Raw genomic sequence first — 17,733 nt, 5'->3', positions numbered from 1 at the left:
TTGTTTTTTTTAATTACACATTCACAACAGTTAGCCGTTGACCATTAGAAACTTTATTGAGTTAAAAGTTGTGACAGCATTTGAGCTAAAGGTGCAGTACAGATGCGAGATCCTATCAAATGCCTTTGGCTCAATTAATAATTACCTCTGACAAAGTTCATGTCACGTCAATCCTCTTAACACTTGAATTCATACTGATTATTGACACATGAACAGAAACCCAAAATCGTAATTTACAAATTTATACACGCACACATTATCATCTACCCTTTGGGGAAAAACAGCATCCAGAAATGAAAGAACGTACACTGAACACAATGATTATGGAACCATAAAGGTAACCCATGCAAGCGTCAGATTCCTAAACCAAAGGTGAGATGCCCGTGTGCCTCGGGCAGGGAACGAGGGCAGTTTGTTACAGGTTACAGCGAGACTGTGAAGCGGTTGTCAACGTGGGTACAAATAACTGAAATTTTCCAGCATTTCTGGTGAATTTTCTATTCACAGTCCGGATTGAGATTGCCCAGGGACTGTGCAAGAGTTTCAGTGAAGAATCTGAAGATCTAACCTAGGTGCCCACAATATTCGGGTCGTGTGCATTGTCCGGCAGTTGAGAATGGTGGCAGTGATATAGAAAGCAGTTTCCCCAGCAGCTGTAGCAGATGAGAAACAACGCCGCCAGGAAAACTAAGGCACAAATGGTGCATGGCTTCCTCTCCAACAGGAAGCTAAGCAGGTAGAAGCCCATGAACATGGAGTGGTTGAACCACAGGGCTGGATTTAGGGGTTTAGGGATCAACAGGACAGGGAGTAGCCACTGGAGGCAGTACATTGTCTTTGTGTGGAGGGTGGCCGAGTATGAGCTCAGATGTCAGACAGGATGGCTGATGTCACTACACAATCACAAATCCCTTGTGTTTCGGCAAGGGATTAGACTTGGTGTTCAAATACCAGGGGATGCCTACAGAATAGAAAAAAGACAGCAACGAATACATAAGAGTCAGATCATTTATCGTTTTGGGCACATCATTCCCAGCTGGTCTTACAGTCAAGCAAACCCACCACCTTATAAGGTACCATTGGTAAAGCAACGGCGTTTATTAAGAGATTGTACGCCACAAGCCTATTTTTAGATGGTGTCGAGAATACCATTACCAGAAACAGAATACCATTACTTCAATTGATATTTGACTATTTGTGCAACTTATTTAAAACAACAAATATAGAAAATGAGGGGAACCTCTATATATTAATCTGTAAGTGATGCGAAAACCATTTATTTTAAAACATTAACTGCACATGGCAAACATTGAAAGATAAACTGCCACGCTCGAAAAACAGCAGTTTCCTATATGGACAGACATTACTGACAACAGTGTTTACACGGAGGATGGCAAGTACACTACAAACAGCAAAACGTTTGATATTTGTGTGCTATTTTCCATATTCATGAATATGATAAAGATTTAAATGCGAGTTTATAATTGTATGACACCAAAGACAACTCAATACTGTTAGCTTGTTGGCTAACCGGATATCCATCATGCGTTAGCATGTAGCTTAATGTAAGCGGGAAATTAAACATTCTAAACGGAATTTAATTAATTTCAATAGGATATATTCACACTGAAAACTTAAAAACATTTGGAAAAAATGTTCATACCTGCCATTCTTTAAATTAAATCCTGATCTAACAAATAAGCCGTCGCCATTGCTTTTGGTGATTGCGTAGATTTGTGCAACTGTGAGGACCCCTCGTGCTCCCCAAATGCCTGATTATAATTCAGAAACTTCTTTATCAAAATGTCAGGAATTGTTGTTAAAAACTAATAAAAAAGCTTCCCAGATGTGTTTTCATGGTGGTACTTATTGTAACAGCAACATTTGGGGGATATATATTTATTTATAGAACAGCCAAAATCAGGATATGTATTAATATGTATTATTATTTATTTGTTTTCTTGCACATTTTCAAAGATTTTTTTTTAATGAATGGCACTGGTGCACGATGCTTGCATGGGGGCACCACTTTTTGATCTATGATGTGTCATAATAAATTATACATTTGGGAAAAAAGGAATCATTGCCTTGATGTAGGCTCTTGATGTACTATCAAAGTTATATGTATAGAAAATAAGAAGTAAGATTAAAGAATGATCTTGAGGCTCTTACCGCAAACTGTCTCCCAGGGACATGGATTATGAATCACAAGGTAGTGTAAAAAAAAACATGGGCCTATTATTCCTTAGAAAGATGGATGAAGAAACAAAAGTCCCTTAGTCTAAACAATTACATAAATAATGCACAGTTCATGCTTTATGTTACAATTTCAAGTACTAGATTTCCCTATAGGTTCTCTTAATGCACTTTTGGATAATATCCTAAAATGATTTACCCAGATATATGCTTCAGTTTCTGCAGCTGGGGCTTTAAAAATGCATCATCTGATGTTGCTGGCATGGCACACTGGAAGGCACTGGGACAAACTGCATAGCATTTAACTTTGACAATCAGATTATAATTGATAGGCATTGTACCTCACATGCACTACAATGATAGTGGTTAAAATAATAAAAGAATTATAAAAAATATTCAAACCGGTGCTGACTGAGATAAACTTGTTAAAAACATACAATTTTATGCCTTAAACAGAGCCTACTGGTCTTCCTTTTCAACATGCAAAATAAACTTCAAATTTGATTAACTGAAAGATGTAATACATATGCAGGGTTAATACATCTTATTACACTTTTTATACCAATAACAGTCAGCTATCCAAAAAAAGATCAGCATGGACGATATAACAGCCTGATCAATGAACTGACAGAGTAGATCTCAACAGAGACCAGTGAAGCTGGATAGACGGTAGATTGCATTTCAGAACTAAACAAGACATAGCAGACGTTATGCACATACAGAACTGGGTAGTGCAGCTGTTTCTGATGGAGAATCTGGCATGCTGCGTTTGCGTTTAACGCCGAAAAATGATCGCCTTTCTTTCGCGCATGGCTAAATCTTCCCTCGAGATCTCCATGAAGAAGGTCTTCCTGCCAGGATCTCACCGTTACTATGATATCAGTGGAGCCATCGCGCATGGAGGTAAGTAATCGCTCTCTAACCAGTATTTATTTGATTCATCTCTTCTGTGCTATTCGATAAAACCTTTATCGCACTATAAACAAAACGAATGGTTGAATATAAAGAATCGCTGGTTGCTATGCAAAGCAAAAGGCAAGACGCGTGGGGTGTTACAAGGTCAAAATAATGAACCCACGATGTATTAGGTTGCGCGTAAAAGCGCGAGTTATATCGTCGACTGCATCGTGAAGCGCACGTAATCGTCGCTGTAAGAAATGAGATTTTATGCGTCCTGTTGATATGGTGTTTTGGTTTAATGACCGCGTTCCTCCGTTCTGTTAGTCGGATGAGATCAATTAGGCGGTGCGTTAGTTGTCACTTTTAACGCAAACTGAGCGCACAGATGCACACTGACAAATTGCTAATTCGTCATGTTAAACGACTGAACGGCACAATTTGCTAAATGGATTTATGATATATGCCATATATAACCACAATTAATCTGCTTTTTGTAACAAACCTATGACAAAATATAGGAAGAGTATAAGGAAAGTATCTTATAACTGTTCATATTTAAGATGCATTTGAAGACCACCATGAAAGCAAAAAAACATACAACTATCACAGACATTCTAGTAAATTTAATGGTTATAATTGTGCTGTTTTTAATGGAAACTAAAATGGTCTCTGTATGTTTCTACTGGTATCGTGTTAGGTTTCTGTTGGTGTTCTCTGGCAAAACACTACAGAACACAACAGTCAGCTTATAATGGAAATCAATGCAATTTCTTGTTTTTACTGCAGTGTGTCGTTTTGCTATATAACAAAATTGTATTTATTTACTGAAAATTATCTTATATCATAATTTAATATTTAAGATCCTGACAAATATATAATGGCTTCTGTGGTGGGGTGTTTTAGAGCAGGGTGTCGTTTTGCCCTAAAACTATAACATTTGTTAAAGATAAATTGGTTAATAACACACGTGATTAATACCAATAGAACACAGGACAGCATCTGGCCATTTTTTCTGACCATTTCTGTTACGCAAAATGAAGTATCTGTTCTGTTTCAGGTGAAACGAGAGGTGTTTGATTCGACATGAGTGCAGGCGCTCAGTGTAGATGGAGTCTCTGAATGCCGTAGAGCTCCGTGAACTGGGGGATGGGAGCGGCCGGGAATCACAGCAGGCCTCATCAGCACCGCGGACAGCGACCGGCATCGAAAACGCGTCGTTCGAGGATGAAGAACAGGGAACGAGGATCCGTGTTACGTCGAGAACATGTGGACCCGACTGCATGGCGACCGAGCACCAGTCAAATCCAACGCGTATTCAGAGAGAAGTGACCTCCCCGCGCTCCGACGACGAGCCCGAGCTCGAATACAACGACAATTCGGTGGACTACGGTTTCATATGCGCGCTCATATTCCTCATCAGCGGGATAATATTGGTTGTAATAGCCTACACGATCCCCAGAGAGGCCAGAGTCAATCCGGACCAGGTGACAGCGCGCCAGATGGAAAAACTGGAGATGTATTACGCGCAGCTCGGTTCGCACCTCGACAAATGCATTATAGCGGGACTTGGCTTGCTCACACTTGGGGGGATGCTCTTATCTGTTTTGTTAATGGTGTCTATATGCAAAGGGGAACTGTATCGCAGGAGAACTTTCGCCAGGAGACACATGAAGTCGTACGGATCTGTTAATATGAGAATGAGACAGTTGGCGGAGGGTGATGGGAGGGACGCGCTCGTGGAGTGTGAACCGAGCGCTGCCACTGACGCCACGAACGGTAATGAAGCTCCTAGCGGAGCGCAAAGCACGTAGCACAACCGGATCACAAGGGTTAGATACATTTTCAAAAGGAAACATCCATTCTTGTAAGGCAGCAAAGAGGGTTCAGGTTTTGGGTAAGTTTTTCAGTGACTTGACTTAAAATTGCATTTTGATGTATACAAAGGTTATGAGGAGAAATGTTGGTAAAGGTGGAACCTTGGACCTTGTGGAGTTTGCACAAAATGTTCTTTGTAGTGTTTCCACAGACTGTAAAATGGAAAAAATATGAACCTTTAAAATTGTTCCTCTTTCGGATCACCTTTGTTTTTATTTTGAAGCTATAAGCATTTTTTAAAGCCTACACAAAGTAATGGAGATATGAAGAATGTACGATTATAAATACACTGCTGCCTTGCAAGGACTGCAGTCATTTTAAGATCCAGAGCAACATGCACAACAGAATGTTAGAGAACAATGATTAATGTCAAAGACCTTTGATAGAAAGCACAACGGTCAGCCATCATAAAGCCAAACTAACTCAACATGCTGCAATATAAACCGCCATCAGCTACTTTACAAAACTTGAAATAAATGTCTGTATAATCTTCACTAGAACACTATGAATGGAATACGTGTAAACTATTATTATCCAAGGATGCGATATGCCTTAAGATGTTACAAAAGTTCATTATATACCGTGAACACATTTAAACTTGTTTATTTGTAAAATGTTAGTGTTTTGTAGGACTTTGATGTATATGTGGTCACTTACATGTTACGTCACCTCACGTTCACAGAGTAGAGGACAATGCCATGCTACCAAGAGAACACACAGACGTATGAATGCATAACATTTGAAATGAAATATCTATTTTACAGTATCTGACATTAGTATAAATGTGCTTAATAATAACAAAAATGTGAACATTTACTGCGATGGTGCAATATGTCTATATTCCAGTAGAAAATATATATTTCCATAGCAATGTTCGGTTTCAATCACACAACAGATGCTTTAAGAAATATTCTCAACACCCCTTTTAAAAAGAATAGTTAAGCAGGACACTATGGTCGCATTTGACATTCACGTGTATTTGATCGCTCATACAGCTGGCTATATTATGGCCTTTGTTCCTGCTGAGGTAGTAACTATTATAAAGTACACTGCTCGAAAATACAAGACTGTAATCAAACTAAGCAGAAACCTAAGAACAGGAGATGTATCGCACATTTTAGATGTAGTACAGATAACAGTACAATAGCCTTCTATTTGTGAGAGAAAAAACTCATTTACTTCAGTCTCAGGAAGTGAATGTTTGGAGTCATTTTTTGCCAGTAGGTTAAAATCTTTAAGTTAAAGGAGTAGTTCACCTTCAAAATGAAAATTCTGTCATGGTTTAAACGCCCAACCTGTTTGACTTTCTTTCTTCTGCAGAACACAAAAGACGATATTTTGAAAAATGTTGCAGGTAACAGAAAACCATTGGTCCCCATTGACCTGCACCGGTTTTGTATACATGCAGTAGAGGTCAATGGGGACCAAATATCTTCAAAGAAAATCTCACAGGTTTAAAATGACAACAGGGTGTGTAAATGATGGTTTTCCATTCTGAAGGTGAATTATTCCTTTATAAGAAGAATAGAGCAACACTTGTGTTTGTTCCTGTTAAGGTGAAAGCAGTTTGTGCGGATGACATGAGCACATGGTGACAAATGCAGAGAATATTGTACTTATGATACAAATCTTTCCTCTATATAAATATAACATCTACAGTTGGTATTTATTTTCCAGTAGACGACATTCCAGTTTATTAGGATTCTTTAAAAAAAATGTTTACTAAACATTGAGGGGCAGTTTCCTGGACAGGGATTATTTTAAACCAGGCCTAGGCCTTAGTTAAAAAAGGATATTTAAATCATTTTTAAAAACATAATTAAAAAAAAACATTACAGGTGTACATCTTGAGACAAAACAATCACACTGATATATTTTAGGGAATGTCATTGCAAGTTGTTTTCGATCAAGAAACTTCCAACATTTAAATGAATCTGGGACTAGTTTTAAACCCAGTCCGGGAAACCGCCCCTGAAAGTCTACACATTGTGTACACAAACTTTACTATATATTGTCCTTATCAAATAACCTATTTGGTGGGTGTAATTTGTGACGACATGGGTTTAAACAACTATAAAATGTTCCATGTTCTGCCTGATGCAACTTTAAGTGCTGAACTCGATTAGTTGGATGTTTTGATATTCCATCATTTTGTATTGCATCAAAAAATTGTACTATATATAGATGTCATTTATTAACTTTAAGATGTTGGCTATAGTCTGATGTGATAGGGTAAAAAGGAAAAGTGTATCATGTCTTTGTGTAAAATATTGTCTTGTAAGCACAGAAGAATTTGTATTGAGGACACAACCGGTAATCCACCAGTGTCACCACGCCAGCTGCATACACAGTGTTTGTCTTATTACAGTGTTACAGTGGTCATGCACAAGCCCATTAACTAAATATTAAACCACTGTATTAATAAAACAACCCTAAATGTAAAGCTTTAACTCGGACCTGAATAGAAAAGAGAAAGTCACATTGGCTGTTGTTCGGAATGGAACACCACTGTGTTGTTCACCACATACTGAAGAAAATAAAGTATACTGTTAAAAGGTAGTTGAAAAGTATGCAAAATACAAAATATATAAACAAATGCTTTGGCACGGTGTCACACATTGCATGCTCAATTCTGCAGCACTATTCAGTTATTTCGACAATTTCATTGCTATGCGTAACTATTTAATGAGGCGGCTATTTTGTATCAAATTGTACGTTCTCATTTGTGCGTTTTACTACAATCTGCCCCACCGTTAAAGCCTTTAGGGGTTAAGGGTTTTCAGGGGCTTCATTATTGTTATTTTAAAAGAAAAATTCAGATTCTATCCATAGTAAACATTTTCCACACTAAAGAATAAGTAGCAGTATGGCTGTGTGCTGTTCCACAGAGCACTGAATTTCAAATGAGCACAATAAAGGGGTTTGTATTTGTCTTCGATAATGAAAAACACATGCTTGGCTTTGTTACTAAATTTGCATCGGTGTAAAATGTGTGAAGGTTAATCAAGGAGAGAGCGGCGCAATGAACCGCTGCACTCCAATACTGCAGATAGTTGTGTGCACATTTTTTAGGGGCCATGCAGACTGTTATCCCATTTTTACTCTTTTTGTTTTTAAAGTGAAAGCAATGTCGCTGCACTCTGGTAAATCCCACTTCTTTAAAAATGTAGGAGGAGTGAACTGCATGTGTACTATGTGAGATGTGCATTTGAATTCTGTAACCTCCTGTATGTCCGAGGCAAATGTTCACCTTTTGATACAGTTTCCATGTGTGAAATAAACTATAACATTTTTGTTGTTAGTTCTGTTAGCCGTGTCCTTTTTAACCTCACTGCACCAATTAAAAAGGAATATTTGATCATTATTACATACAGAAATTAACTTGGACCGTAGTTCCTTTCTAGTCATTTACTGTAGTAATTTAACTCAAATAAGTTCTTCACTTCACTTCACTTCTCTTTCAGTCTGAAATGTAAAAGTATAGTGTCTAAGCACAACTAAACGAATTGGCACTTCATTTTTACAATGATACGCAGTAGTTAAATCGGGTCGTACTTAAAGGACGCTCTAGAGTGTCTTTATATCCGGCTCTGTCAGCAGAGTACAGTCAAAATGCTCCATGACTTACAATGGTCATTACAGCTATTGATTTCCGCTAAATCTGCTGGATCCTTCAGCGTGTTTCTCTCATTGAAGTGACCATCTCAAACAGCTTCCCTGTTACATCTATTGACATTGTAAGGAGAGCAAGAGAATCCGCAAATATGAGTTATAATAGTCATATAGGGGAACGGCATTTACACAAACCTGTTGTAAAAGGTAGGAAAAGCTGTTTTAGGTATAGTCCGTCCATAAATAAAAATGCTGTCATTTATTTACCATTATGTGCTTCAAAGAAGACCCTTTTCCTTTTCTTTTCCTTTTTTTGTAATATGTTTAATCATATATAGATCACAAACAAAGAAAAGTTTTATTGGACAAATAGTAGTTTAATTTTCAGACAAAGAATGATTTAGCAACAAATGAAAAAAATGAGTCAAACTAAACTTGCATTAAAATGGAATTATAAGGACCTGCTTTGTTTACACTACAACACACCTTTTAAGTAGAGTTATTTAAACACAAAGTGCATATCGGGAACATCTGAAAACAGGAAGTTTTCCAAGAAGAAAATTGTTGTTTCTTCTCTACATGAACATGTCATCATAACCTGGAGGAGGCATGTGATCAGGGTCTGGCCTGGAAAGCGGAGCACAAAAATGACATCAGAAGTGACACGATGATGGAAACATATGAGATTTCATAGCTGAATTCAGGTAACTGACAGAATGATGATAAAAAGGTTATGTTAAGTAAATAAATATTTTTTTTTCTAAAGGACTAGTTAGATTAACCATAAAGAATAAAAACAACAAAGTAACCTAAAATATACTTTGCAAATAGGGAAAGCCTGCTGTTTTAAAGACTAATAAAGAAGATACCTTTTTACGTTTTCTTCTACAAAGATAAGGAATGTGAAATGAAAATAGTAAGTCCAGAATATTCGCTTGACTCTTACCCCGGTCTGTTTCGGCCGACAGGACCGAATGGGTCAAAGCGTGCACCAGGGGGCACAGCGCCTGGGGGGAGGACTCCAGGTATACCGAATGATGGGTCAAACCCTGAGCGAGGAAACCCGGCACGCAATGGATCGACAATCATTCCTCCAGCCCTTCCACTGGAAAAAATAAACCAAGAGATGAAAGTCAAGGTCCAATAAATAATTCAGTAAGTATGCTTGTAGCATCCTTTTAAGCCGGTCTCATTAATTTTGATTCTTAAGTATTCTTTAAAAGCTTTCATTGTTAAAGGAGTAAGATGTCATTTTTATGTGGAAAGACGTAAGGTTAAAAAATAAATAGAACTTTTGATGAATATGTTTAAAGTGATGTACATAAAGTGGCCTGGAAAAGCTATTTATTTAGCAAAAAAGGTCACTACTCATGATCACACGAGCAGCTGAAAACCACCTTTTTAATCTCAGTAAATCACAAACAAAAAACTAATTTGTGCACATTTAAGCATAATGAAAACTAGCTGTATATACAAGCTAGAGGTCAAGAGACACATAAATGATATAAGCACGTCTATACGTTTGATGCTGGATTTCTTACCCAAAAGGATCCAGATCTGCCCCTCCGGCTGCAAATGGAGCCATTGGGTTGGGCCTAAAAACAAAACAGACAATAAAGTGTATAAAATGAATAAAAAGAGTTTGAATACTTTCCGCGGTCTGTTTTTCCTAAGATGTTTTGTTATCTAATGCAATGAGTGTAGCTTAAAGGGACAGTTCACCCCAAAAGAAAAATTTGATCATAATTGAATCACTCTCGTGTTGTTTAAAACCTGTATATGTCTGTGGAACATTAAAGAAGACATTTTGAGAAATGTCTCAGTGGTTTTGTGTCCATGCAATGAAAGTGAATGTGGTCCGATGTTATTTGATGGCCAACATTTCTCAAAATATCTTCTGTTGTGTTCTGCAGGAGAAAGTCAGTCACACAGGTTTGGAATGTCATGAAAGTGAGGAAATGATGAAAATATAGTCATTTTATGTGAACTGTCCCTTGTTTGTATATTAAAATTGGATAAATGGATTTCTTAATTTCCTAAAATTACTATATAACCTACAGACAAAATGCTTATTAAGGACAATTCTTATTCTTTTTGCTTTCTATTGACAATTATTTAGATGATAAACAACTTAAACTTGGCTTGTGATTTATTCTAGTGTTGTAACATAACTGAATGTTCCGGTATGACTCAGCTAAACGTTCTTAAAGGCCACGTGTTCTTTGACTTTAAATAAAGACACCTTCTGAGTGGCTGCAAGCAGAGAACGTTTGACTGAATTACCATCACGTCCACGGCAACAGCCCGAGTCGATAAATGGCTGACATCATAAAGAATCTGATAGGGGTCACCGTGAACCCAGGAAGGGGAAGTAGAAGACAAACACCCAAAACCATCTCTGGGTTTCTGCCATGTCCGTAAAGGGACCACTGCACCAGCTCTCTGCTTTTCTTGCAGAGTTTTTGTCATTTTAAGCCATTTAAGTATTTTATATTTGCATTAGTGAACTCATAAACTCATAAGTGATGCCACTAATAGCAACCACCTAAAACTCCTCAGCAACCACGCAGCACAGTCTCGCTCAGTCTCCTTCTCTCTTTCACACAGCAGTTCTCTGTTCGACGTCTGCGGTGCCAGTCACACAATACCCACAAACCTCAGTGCCTCAGAAAATAGACACAGGCGCAGCAGTGAGAGATCTCTCAGGAACCGCGCTGCTAAATATTAAATAAGACTGGGGACATGAGCTGACGCCTAGATAACCCACAAATGCGCACAACTCTCACTCAAATTCCCGGAGCACTCCATAACGTCCTTCACACGCATACACACAGTCCTGCCACTCTGACAATCACAAATTGACTTTTAACTTACGCACACACATGGAAAACAAAACATATAGGTCCAAAATGTTGCAAAGATTGTGATGTTTATTTTAACATGACATTGTCAACGTCAGGACGGGACCTTGTGTGTGAGTGAACTTTGAAAATTTTATAATGACATAATATAAAATTTCAAAGACATCTTACTAGACTCCGCTGACATTCACTGGTTTTGGTTGTTTAGCAATTATAACTGAACTAGTGATAACATGGTTACTAGAGTGTGGGATGAAGTTCCACTGTTCTCAGAACAGACCACAGAAGCAGTTTTCACCCAATGCAGAACAAGAGAGAAACATAAAATCAATGTGTTGTGAACATAAGTCTGGGCCACCTGAGGGGGTAACCATAGAAACTGGAGACTGCTTGAGTGCTTCCCGATAGCATGAATAAGACGTGCCCTACAGACAACTCCATCAAAAACTGTCTATTGAAATTCTTGAAGTTGGCCTATAAATCACAGTATAATTTGCATGAAAAAAGAAAGGACGGATAGATATTCACCAGTCAGGTGGGTGTCTGGTTGGAGGGGCTCTGTGTGGGATCAGGAGAGGGTCGTTGTTAGAATCTCTTAAATTTGAGGCTTTTTCACTCTCTCGTTTCCTCTCGTTCTTTTCTTGTCGCTCTTCCTTCTCTGGAGGCAGCAGTGAGGACTTCAACTTAATTATCAGTTCATCTGTGTTTTTGAACACGCTGAGGATAAAGACAAAAGGTATTTTTTTACACAAATTCTTCTTCTACACTCAAATACACAGAATGATGGTACATGCTTGAAATAAACATAAATAAGAGATAACAGTTCACAGCTTAAACTATTTTATAAGCAATCATAAAAAAATATGAACATTGAAACAAATTCTTTTTAACACTTCGAATTATTTGAAAGTTTTACACACCTTTCAAATGTTTGCAGATTGCCTTCAGCAATGTATTCGTTGACATTGACTGTCAGGTCTGTGACTTTTTCGGTTTTTGAGTCCTACAAAATATAAAATGAAGTTTAGGAAGTCATCAACTATTTAGCTATACAATGACATAAATTGAAGGAATGATTTATTACCATTAAATTGAAAATCAAAGTTGAATCCACAGTAAAAGCTTTGAGCAGTAAGTTGGACTTGTCATCCTTGGATCTGTATCTGAGTGTATACAGCTCCTTGCTTCCATTCCAACCGGCAGGAAGCAGTTCTGATTTCTTCTCTCCATTTGCAGGCTGTGTGAAAGATTGAGGATTGATTAAAAAACATTTACAATAATATTATTCAGACCCTTGACTTTGTACATATAAACCAGGTGTTGAAAAAACAGCATATGCTGGTTTGTTATGTTTTGATCGTGGTGTGTGCTGGTCCTTTGCTAGTCTAAGATGGTCAAACCAGCATCAAAACATACCTTACCCAGGATAAACATTTTTTTCAACAGGGAGCATCTATGTTACTGGTAAAAAGTGTCAAATGTTAGATATACAAAATCAAATCAAGTTGGATCTTTTTTTAAAGAAAGTACAAGCAAAACATTTCTCAATAAAATACAATTTTGACACTGGCACAATAGTGGACCTAATATGATGTACCTGTGTGAACTGACTTCGTACATCCAAAAAAACAACACAGTAGTTACAGTTAATCGCACCAGTTGGTTAAATATCTTAATTTCTTTAATAATTTAACTTCTGAAATTATGCCTTTTATTATATAGATGCAGTTTTTAATTCATAAATGCTTTCTGTATCACAGTATGACAATTCAGTAAAAAACACCAGTCATGCAGTAATGGAGAAACATAAGTGCTGGTGTTTCTAAGAGATTGTAATGTGTTTACAGTTAAAAGTCACTATTTACTCACCTCATCTCCAATCCCCAGACATTTATAGCCGCTTTTCACTATTTCCCAGTGTACAAAACAGATCAAAGCATCCTGGGAACATGATATGGAGTTTGACACGCAGTTGAAAAGCAGTTCAAGTCCTGCCATCTTTAAAAGCTGTGAAAACAGAAGAAACGAAACCAAAACAACCGACTTAGCGACAATAAAGTATGAACATGCTCAAGCACATGACATAAACATTTTTATTAAGCGATATTAATAATATCGAATGCCGCGAAATATCTTCTGTTATTACAATACGTACATTTAAAGATTAATTCAAGAAGTTATTATTTTTGTTGGTCATGTCAGTCCGACGGGAATTATCATCCGGAGTGAACCAGTGTCTCAACGTTCGTTCCGACCAGAGCCGTTGGTTCCGCCTATTTCAAATATAACGCGGCACTTGTTTTTTTCCAAAAAGCACTTGAACAATTCGCATAATTAACAATATTAATATTAGTAATATTATAACATACATTTTAATCAGTGGATTTGAACAGTTTATATTAATGGCTCCTGTTGTAAAACAAACAAGAGAATCACTCAAAGATGATTATAAACACTGACTGGAATAAGGCAAAACACACTATATAGACAAGTTTTGTAATCATTTTAAAGCAGGGGGAACGTTATGACAGCTAAAAATGTTACTCTCAGATACAGTTCTCCCTGTGTTCTATTAGATAGAAAGTTCATACTTGTATCACATCAACGCAGGTGACTCTCACCAGCACAACCAGTAGGTTCCCGAAGTTTCAGCATGATGAAATTTTCCTTCAAAACAGGAGAACATATCCTGACAACTAAGAATGTCTCACTGGGCCGTTTCGGTTGAGACCTTTCAAAGCTAAATGTTGCCATTTATAGCAGGGGGAGTGATATCTGAAAACATCACTGTCAGATAGCGTTCCCCCTGTGTTCTATTAGGGGCTGTGTCCACCAAGCGTTCATACCCGACTGAAAATGGCAGTTGCTTGGCTGAAATCGCCCGCTGCAGGCGCATCTGAACCAAATTGAGCATTTTTTTATTCTGGGCACCCATTGAGAAAAGAGGGCGTTTCAGTTGGAAACAGTTGAAAAAACTCCACACGCCGGCAGAAACGCCTCGTTGGACACAGCACTCAGACAGAAAGTCGATGGTTGTCTAACATTAACACTGCTGACATTTAACGCCACAACAAATAAGTTCTCATCTTCGAATCACTTTATTTTCCATCAAAGCAATAGAAAATATTCGGACAACTTAGAATGTTGCCGTCAGATAAGGATCCCACGTCTTGAACGAGGAAAACCAAAACCAGGCCACAACCCAGCAATCTGCACCCCTCAAACTGTTACGGCATATAATCACCCTACGCACTTACCACTAGACCACTGGACCATTAGATTGGGGTTGCTTTGAATGTGGAGCCTTTCAAGGCTAAATTTGGCTAGTTATTGCAGGGGCAACGTTATCTGACGGCTGAGAATGTTACTGTCAGATATAGTTCTCCCCTGTGTTTCATTTGATAGAAAGTGCATACTTATCTCACATTAACACCAGTGACCTTTAGCACCACAACAAGTAAGATCTCAGAGATTCAGCCTGATATCACAATTTTGTTCCATCAAAGGAGAGAACATACACTGACAAGTGAGAATGTTGCTGGTAGATAGGGTTCCCCTGTATTGCATGAGAAAAAAGAAACCTATATTACTAATACTACTACCCAAACACATTTTACCATAGTATAGCATTCTGCCCTTAGAAAGTATGTAAGAATGAAAGAATTTTCTCCTTCTTTTTAGGACTTTGGCTGACATTCTCAAGCTAGGAGGAACTATAGCAAGCCCATCTGTTTTAAGTTTCAGCGCATTGAAAACACATTGCACAGAAGCTTATTTTGGAGGGAGGCCTCCCATCTCATCAATGTTCTATATTCACTTACAGCACTAACAAGAAGATCAAAGTCAAGGTTTGTCATGCATACAGAGAAGGCTTTACTTTATATTCTTTGTTTGTACACAGACAACGACATCACTGGTATAGCACCGTACAGTCACAGAGATCTGGGGCTGGGTTTTTCTATCACATGTATTAACCATCCAGATCAACTTTGCAACTGCAATACTATGAATGACTCTGAATCACACAAAAAAAATGACATTCTGCCATTTGTCAGCAGCATGTCCTCTCAATTAAGTGACCATGGAACCCACGTTTTGGGTCTTCTTCGTGTAGTAAAGATTAGATAACTTCAGTCTTTGAGTCCAACAGATTTCTGGCAAAGCCCTCTTGTCTTGAAGACACACAGTATGTTGACATAAGATCCCTTACAGTTGGCATAAGGTCCGATACATCACAGTCACAGTAGGTTTGCTAGAATTTCTTGAGAATGAGGCCACCAAGTACGACGTTTTGCAGTAATGAAACCCAGACATAAGGTATCATTATCATGAAAAACAAGCATCGTGTGCACACAATAAAGACCACTGTAGCCTCATTAGCAACACAACATTTCACAACAAGCGACCAATTCACATCTGAGACAATGGAAAAAACATTTGTTTTTTTCGAACAAAAATCATGCAGTAGTTTTTTGCATACAGTAGCCTTTCTTATGCATGCATACATTAATATATATACACAATGTATTTTCCAAATCTAAATTTGGCAAACGTTGTTTATTTGAAGGGGACATCTACCTAAATTGCACCCCTGCAGGTGACAAAATGTATGATAATTCTATATTAAATTACATTTTTGAGAATACATAATGTTTCATTAAGGATGGATTTGTTTTAAAGAAGTCACATGATGTTTGTGAGAATGTAAGAAGCTCATTGACCCGTCATTGCCTCTTTAGTTCGATAGCTTGTTTTGTTGGCCTTGTCGTCTTCAGTATTACACATCACAACACAGCCCAGGTGCAGCATATGGCCCTAATCTGGGATGTCCTGCTGCTTTATATATCTGTGCTAAAAACTGTCCAAAGCACTTGAAAGTTTTCCTTCTTTCCTCAAAGAATGTCTCCACATGTCTCCTGACAGATTGGGTCTCCTGCTATACGATTTCTCCAAACTGTTAATCCATGTGTCAATCAAATAACCATGTTAAACAGTTTATTAAACTTGTCTATTCACTAAAATGGTTATTTTGGAAATGTATGCCAGGTGTAAAAATACCTTATTAATCTTCCTTAAAATGCATATCAAGTTCAGAAATGTGGCACTGCTTTCAAAGACATCAAACATGCATGTGCCTTCCATTCAAATATTTTGCATTCTCCAAAAGATATAAACCCCCTTCGAACTTGTTTTTGTTTCGATGTCGTCAGGTTTTCGCTTCTTTGTTAATGGAGATATTTACGAAACACGCTCTGTAGAGCAGTTTGTCCGTTTATGGCTACTGTAGAAAAAACATGGCGAATTCCATGCAAGGACCCACAGTGTGTGTTGATAGAATTAGTTAATTCTAACTTAAAACAAATATAACGCTTCATTATGTAAGCTCTTTATACACCTCTGAAGACAAAGTTATTAATATTATATTGTATTTCTGTCAATCAATCCCCCAAAAATAGACAGACTGGACATTTAAGTTAACAACTTAACAACTGGTCTTCAAACAGTCATAAAAATAGGTATGTAGATATTCAGTAAAATAGTCCTTGACTCCTAAATCTAAAATTTGGATGTGCTTTTTTTTGGCAAGCCCATTGTAACGCATTCAGGGAATGGTTATCTTTGTGAAGAATGCATGGAATGCTGTCTTGGATTTGGCCGAAAAAAGGTATCTTGCTTTTGGAAGATCTGTCAGGATGTAAGTGTGTCTGAGTATGCATCTCACCGGCAGGTTTTTGAAAGGAGCAATAGTCGTATTCACAGAAACATATTATAATTATACATATTTTATATTATAAGTATACAGATGATCCAAGATGGAATATTGTTTCCCTCAAATCAGACGTTACAGGTTATACGGGGGAAATTAAAAGGTATTAAAATTAAGTCTCTCACAACATTAAAAAAACTACTTAAAACCCAACACTTCTGTGAATACTTGACAGACAAATGAAGAAAAAAATTTAATAATACTAACCCTCTCTCTTTCTCTAAACAGGTAGTGGTCTAGCTTTTGTTGAAACCAGTAACTTTGTATTAGCACCTATTGCATTATTGCTCATGTATGACATATCGCATATTGCTCCTTAAACTCTTTGTAAGTCGCTTTGGATAAAAGCGTCTGCTAAATGATTAAATGTACTTGTAAATTTCTTATCAGGGCTTTATGGAGAGACTGAAATCTGGTTCTTTTATTGAGGACAGTACCAAGCACTACGAGCCAGCAGAGGGAAGTTAGCTGCTTTAAGTACATTGTTATCAAAGGCAAGCAATCCAACAGACTGACATCCCA

General features: G+C 37.6%; 2 protein-coding genes across 4 annotated transcripts; one reads left to right on the top strand and one right to left on the bottom strand.

Moving 5' to 3' along the window:
- Positions 1–2,775: 2,775 nt before the first annotated feature.
- tmem74b (transmembrane protein 74B) lies at positions 2,776–8,272 on the top strand. The gene is made up of 2 exons (XM_056749750.1): positions 2,776–3,099; positions 4,154–8,272. The coding sequence occupies exon 2, from the start codon at positions 4,203–4,205 to the stop codon at positions 4,905–4,907; it is 705 nt and encodes a 234-aa protein (XP_056605728.1). The 5' UTR covers positions 2,776–3,099; positions 4,154–4,202; the 3' UTR covers positions 4,908–8,272.
- A 647-nt stretch (positions 8,273–8,919) lies between these two features.
- Positions 8,920–14,229, bottom strand: psmf1 (proteasome inhibitor subunit 1). 3 transcript variants are annotated; one of them, XM_056750619.1, is made up of 8 exons: positions 14,036–14,229; positions 13,314–13,451; positions 12,529–12,681; positions 12,365–12,447; positions 11,973–12,161; positions 10,125–10,178; positions 9,530–9,688; positions 8,920–9,210 (listed from the first exon to the last, which is right to left on the bottom strand). In XM_056750619.1, the coding sequence occupies exons 2-8, from the start codon at positions 13,440–13,442 to the stop codon at positions 9,159–9,161; spliced, it is 819 nt and encodes a 272-aa protein (XP_056606597.1). In that variant the 5' UTR covers positions 13,443–13,451; positions 14,036–14,229; the 3' UTR covers positions 8,920–9,158. The 3 variants fall into 3 exon arrangements, with proteins under 3 accessions (XP_056606597.1, XP_056606596.1, XP_056606598.1); XM_056750618.1 differs by lacking the exon at positions 14,036–14,229 and adding an exon at positions 13,600–13,717; XM_056750620.1 differs by lacking the exons at positions 8,920–9,210; positions 9,530–9,688; positions 10,125–10,178; positions 14,036–14,229 and adding exons at positions 11,536–11,869; positions 13,600–13,717.
- Between the last annotated feature and the right edge of the window lie 3,504 nt (positions 14,230–17,733).

The sequence above is a fragment of the Triplophysa dalaica genome, chromosome 6, assembly GCF_015846415.1.
Source record: "Triplophysa dalaica isolate WHDGS20190420 chromosome 6, ASM1584641v1, whole genome shotgun sequence".
Lineage (NCBI taxonomy): Eukaryota > Metazoa > Chordata > Actinopteri > Cypriniformes > Nemacheilidae > Triplophysa > Triplophysa dalaica.
This window is presented reverse-complemented; position numbering and strand designations above follow the sequence as displayed.